General features: G+C 35.6%; 1 protein-coding gene across 1 annotated transcript; it reads left to right on the forward strand.

The window, feature by feature from the left end:
• Positions 1 to 331: 331 nt before the first annotated feature.
• On the forward strand, positions 332 to 2,115 carry LOC113236194 (inducible metalloproteinase inhibitor protein-like; the record flags this gene model as incomplete). Its single annotated transcript, XM_026472201.1, has 3 exons — positions 332 to 575; positions 1,485 to 1,676; positions 1,775 to 2,115. Coding segments are annotated over 3 exons (642 nt in total), but the record flags the coding sequence as incomplete, so codon positions are not given.
• Between the last annotated feature and the right edge of the window lie 3,238 nt (positions 2,116 to 5,353).

The raw sequence follows: 5,353 nt of genomic DNA on the forward strand, positions 1-5,353 counted from the left end.
ACGTTTGATATGACGAACTCCGTGGTCGAGTGGCTTACACACCAGTTTTCATGATGTCGCCTTCTCTGAGGTCGCAGGTTCGATCCCCGGCCAGATCAAAGTAGAAAATTATTTTTTCTAAATTGTCTTGTGTTTGGGTGTTTGTGGTACCACCATTGTTTCCGATTTCCATAACACAAGTGCTTTATTTATTTACTTTGGGATCAGAGCAACGTAAATGATGTTTTCTAGTATTTAATATTTAAATAATTTTATTTAATTAAGTCTGTAAATACTCAGTATAATATTCAAATCCCCTATAACACTAATGATTTTTATTGACTTTAAATAGAGCATTAAACAAATTTTCCTTAATACTTTACATGTGCATATTTATATTGTAGGTTGTGGAAAAAATGAAGTTTTTGACCTGTGTCCACCAACATGTCCACCTCAAGAATGTGGAGTTAATCCAGCTGTCATTCTGTGCGCGCCTAACCCAAAACCGGGCTCTCCCGAATGCAAACCATCTTGTAGATGTAAAGATGGTTACGTAAGAAACGACAAAAGGGAATGTGTACTTCCTGAACAATGCCGTAAGTAGATTTCTATATTATCTTATAGGGGTATTATTTTTTTACATATATTTCGATTGTCCTTTTACACCGTTGGTCATAATGTAACCAATTTCCTTGCATTAAAAAATAATACTCCTTTTTCTTTCTTAGAATAACGTTTGATATTACGAAATCTTGTGATCATTGGGTATTGTGTTAGAAGATGCAAGTAATGTTTGAAACATTTCTTTTCATGATTGTACTCGCCGATTCGGGAAAGGCGTGTAGTGCCACCATTATGCATGGTCCTCTTGATCCCCTGGGCCAGGTCTTCTGGTTTTCATAGGGTATGCCTTATTTCAATGCCTTGCGATAATTAAAAAGTTAAAAATAAACTGATCATTAAACTTGCATTATATAACCTATATAGTTACATAGCTGTAAAACCTTGACTAACATTCAGCAGTATTGATGTTCAAATTACATAGAAATATAGAGATCCTTCGCAGTGGAGTGGGGCCCCATTTGAATCGAAACGGCCTTTACGACTCGATTAGACCAGGACTTACTTTAGGTCTACATGACCATGGGCAAGGCTTACATTTATTTTGGAAATGCTTGTACTTGTTTCGTGCGTTTATCTGCAAGATTCAATGATTTAAATTGAGTGTATGAAAAATAAATGCCAACCTAGAATGTGTTCTAATGAGGATGGTTGAGTAGAATGTGCACCTTAACCATAAGTTAGAGATTTACATAACTCTATCCTCTTGAAACTGTAAAAATAGATTCTAAAGGAATAACACTTTTGGTTCAGTCCATATGAAACATATAATATTCTTTAAAAGAGTAACAATAGAGCACTTTGTGCAAATGTGTGATAAATTCAGAAAAAATTAATCAACAAATGATATAACTTTTTCACGTGTAAATGTTTCTATTTTTCAGCAACGTGTAATGGACGTAATGAACAGTACGAACCTTGCCCAACTACTTGTCCGCCACAAACGTGCGAGAGCCTTAAAAAAGACTCGAGTTATAACTGTCCTCTAAGACCCACTGTTTGTAAAGGCCAATGTGTGTGTAAACCAGGATTTTACAGAAACAAACTCAACGATTGCATTTCTGAAGAAAATTGTAGTAAGAATTTTTTTAAACATAATTCTATTTATTTCATTTCTATTGTCTATTTCTCTTATTTTAATATATTATTCACTAAAATGTTATATTATTTGCAGGAAAATGCTTTGGTCCCAACGAATATTTTTCATGCGGCGGAGCTTGTGACAATGTCTGTGCCACTCTAGACAAACAAAGTCAAGACAATTGCCCCATTATCAACATAACTTGTAATAATATGTGCTACTGTGACAAAGATTATGCTCGTGATAGCAATGGTACTTGCATTCCCATCGCAGATTGTCCACGCCGGGGCAAATATTAATATGACGTTTTGAACACAAAATTGATACAAACTATTCAAACAAAAGATTATTATGTCTGGTTAATCGATGTTTTAATTTCTATAATTGTAAGTTATTTGTATTTTATGTATTTCAAATCATTATATAATATACATAGAAAATTGTAAAACATCCAAACTATTATATAAATAGTAAGATACTTAAAGTTTTTTTTTACATTGTCCTTTAACACTTTATAAATGTTCCTAAACACATTAGACAAATACATATAGTACATAGAGCCTAACAAGGCACTTAAGATTTCAGTAGTAGTAGAGCTCCTTGTCAAAGAATTCGTCCAGGGAAGTACTGCCATCTTACCTATTTCCACCTTTTCATTTTCCTACAAGAGTTATATGAATATTGTGAGGTACTCACAGTACGCAAATTCTTTGTTCTTCAAGCTATACTACGACAACACACTGCCTCTCCCAGTATATACTTTCCTTCATTGCAATACAGTAGACGTGTGAATGTCATTCCCCGAAGAGTTATCTGTGAAACTTCTTTCAGCCAAAAGTTCTTTTACTTTAGGGGACGATTCTTATACAACAAAAGTAATAATATTTTAGCGTTTCGTCTAAAAAATAAATATGAGTGTAAGAATATGATAACTAAATGGCTTCTAAAACCGTCATATGAAGAAACAGAAAATCTTCTTCGTGCTGCCCAATGAAGTGTTTTCATATGAAATATGTACTCTTTTTCGAACACACACGCAAGTCACAAACACACACATACACTTCCAGTGAGAGAATTATTTAGACAGATTTTATAATTTGGATTACTTTAATTTTACCATTTTACTTATTTGCTGTCCCCAACAAATTAGAATAGAATAGAATAGAATAGACATTTATTGCAACGCCACAACACATAGATACAAAAAAAATATTGATACTACTTAGACAAGCAAAACAAAACAAAAAGACGTAATAAACAAAATTAAAATAAAATGAAATAAGACAATAACAAACAAAGAGCAAAACAAAAAATACTAAATATAACAACTACAAATGTTGTACTGTCATGTGTGCGGTTGTGGCGTATGCAAAAGGACTTCATTCAGCTTATGCCACAGCCGCAATTGACTGTGGAGCTGGTTTTCAATGAGCCCTGAGCTGAGATGAGTGACGGACGTGTGTGTCGCAAAATAAAATAAACTACTTAAATAATTGCGTATGTGTTCTTTGTACGTTGTGTTAATGCTGTGTGTTATATTATAGATCGCAAAAGTACTTAAATATAGCAAATATATATATATATATATATAAATATACCTACTGTGTGCGTTTATAGTGTGGTGACGTAATTACATAATAAATAAAATTATACAACTCGTTCGCTCCGAGTTGGGTTAGACAAAAGACGCGCGGACTGACGCACGGGAGGGGTCGGGACGCTATTTGACAACCGGCACATCGCCGATCACACGTTTGTATTGTTTAATGCAACTTTTACAACTAGCGTTGTAAACAAGTTTCGTCCTCCGTCGTCGTAGGTATTTACTACGCATAATAGCATGCAATCTCCTATACCATAACAGGTACGTACCATTTTTATCACAATAATTGCAGAATATCATACACAATTTTATTTTATATTGAATAGAATTTTAATTAAATAGTATGAGAATGAAATAGTATACATACCCATAATTGAGTAATATAATTGCGATAATAAGAAAGTCAATAACTAATTACATTTTTCAGGAACAAACAACCAAATTTATTATCTCCATATAGGCGCATATTGCACGTGTCCCATCCCGCAAATAAAGCAAAGAGAACGATTACTGCCGCGGACCAACACCTTTAGTCGAAAACAGTGCGGTAAGTGCCCAGGTTAACTTAAACTGCATTATTTTGGATATCTAACAGATGTTTTTTATATTTGCTTTTAAACGTATGCACTGATTTCAGACTACGTAATGGCGGCGGCAGCAAAACATTCCATATTTTCGCTGCGGCAAATTTGAAACTACCGCGGAATGCGGTAGTGCGACAGCGCGGCAGAACCAGCGACCAAGCTGATGCTCTGGTGAAGGCAGTTTTTACGTCGCGGGACCACATCAACTTCTCGGCCAGATAAGGCGGAACTTTGTATTTTATGACCCCAAACAGAAGTGTAGCTAGGTGCAGATCTCTTCTCGCCTTCATTTTTAAAATATTTGCATTGTTCATGTAAGGGGTTACGTGCGTGCGTGGTGGTATGTTAAAGATGAACCTCGCGCATGCATTTTGCACTCGTTGTATCATTTGTTGCGTGCGCTGTAATAGTCGTGGCCCATACACAATGTCCATGTAATTAAATTTAGAGAGTACCAGTGATTCACATAATTTGATTCGAACGGCCTCATTAAGGTGATTTCTTATATTATATAACACTTTTAATCTATAGAAACAATTTCTAATGACGCCTGACACATGCTTCTCAAAACGTAGCTGTTCATCCATAAGGAGACCAAGATTACGAGCCTCACTTACACGCTCAATAATTTCACCCCTGATCGCTAGAGAAATTCTGTAACTTGTAATTTTCGCTGTTTGTTGCCTTGTACCTAGCACCATATATTTTGATTTATTACCATTTAGTACTAGCGCATTTGATTCCGACCATGAAGCTATACGTTCTAAATCCTCATTTAACTTACACACGGCTGCATGAGTATCACCTGGTTTGCATGATATGTAAATCTGTATATCATCAGCGTACATATGATATTTACAAAATTTAATATGGTCTATCACATCTGCACTGTAGATGATAAAGAGGATAGGGCCTAAAATAGAACCTTGCGGCACTCCGCGCATGACGTCACGTGACCTAGACAACAGCTTTGATCCAGACTGGTTGGAAATTTCGACACACTGAGTCCGATTTCTCAGATAGCTATCAAACCACTTGATAGTAGAATGGCTAAAACCGTAGAAGTGTAATTTTACTAATAACATATTAATATTTATGCAGTCAAAGGCTCTGGAAAAATCAAGTAGCGTCAACAATGTGCCCTGACCATTGTCTTGCGCGGATAGAATGTCGTCAACAACTTGGACCACTGCAGTTGTCGTACTATGTTTTTTTCTAAACCCAGACTGTACATTAGGAAGAAGTTTATTGCTTTCTAGAAAATTAGTGACTTGTTTGACTACAATAGTTTCCAGGACCTTCGACACGCAAGGCAATATGCTTATAGGCCGGATGTCTTTTAGGGTAGTTGGGTTATTATTTTTAGGAATAGGCCTTATTACTGCGTGTCGCCAATCTGTTGGGAAAGTGTTCGTTTCAATGGATCTGTTCACCATAGCTGTAATAACTGGTAGTATAATAGGCAAAGACAACAGTAACATGTCC

This window comes from Hyposmocoma kahamanoa, unplaced genomic scaffold, assembly GCF_003589595.1.
Source record: "Hyposmocoma kahamanoa isolate Upper Pololo Valley unplaced genomic scaffold, ASM358959v1 89027, whole genome shotgun sequence".
Lineage (NCBI taxonomy): Eukaryota > Metazoa > Arthropoda > Insecta > Lepidoptera > Cosmopterigidae > Hyposmocoma > Hyposmocoma kahamanoa.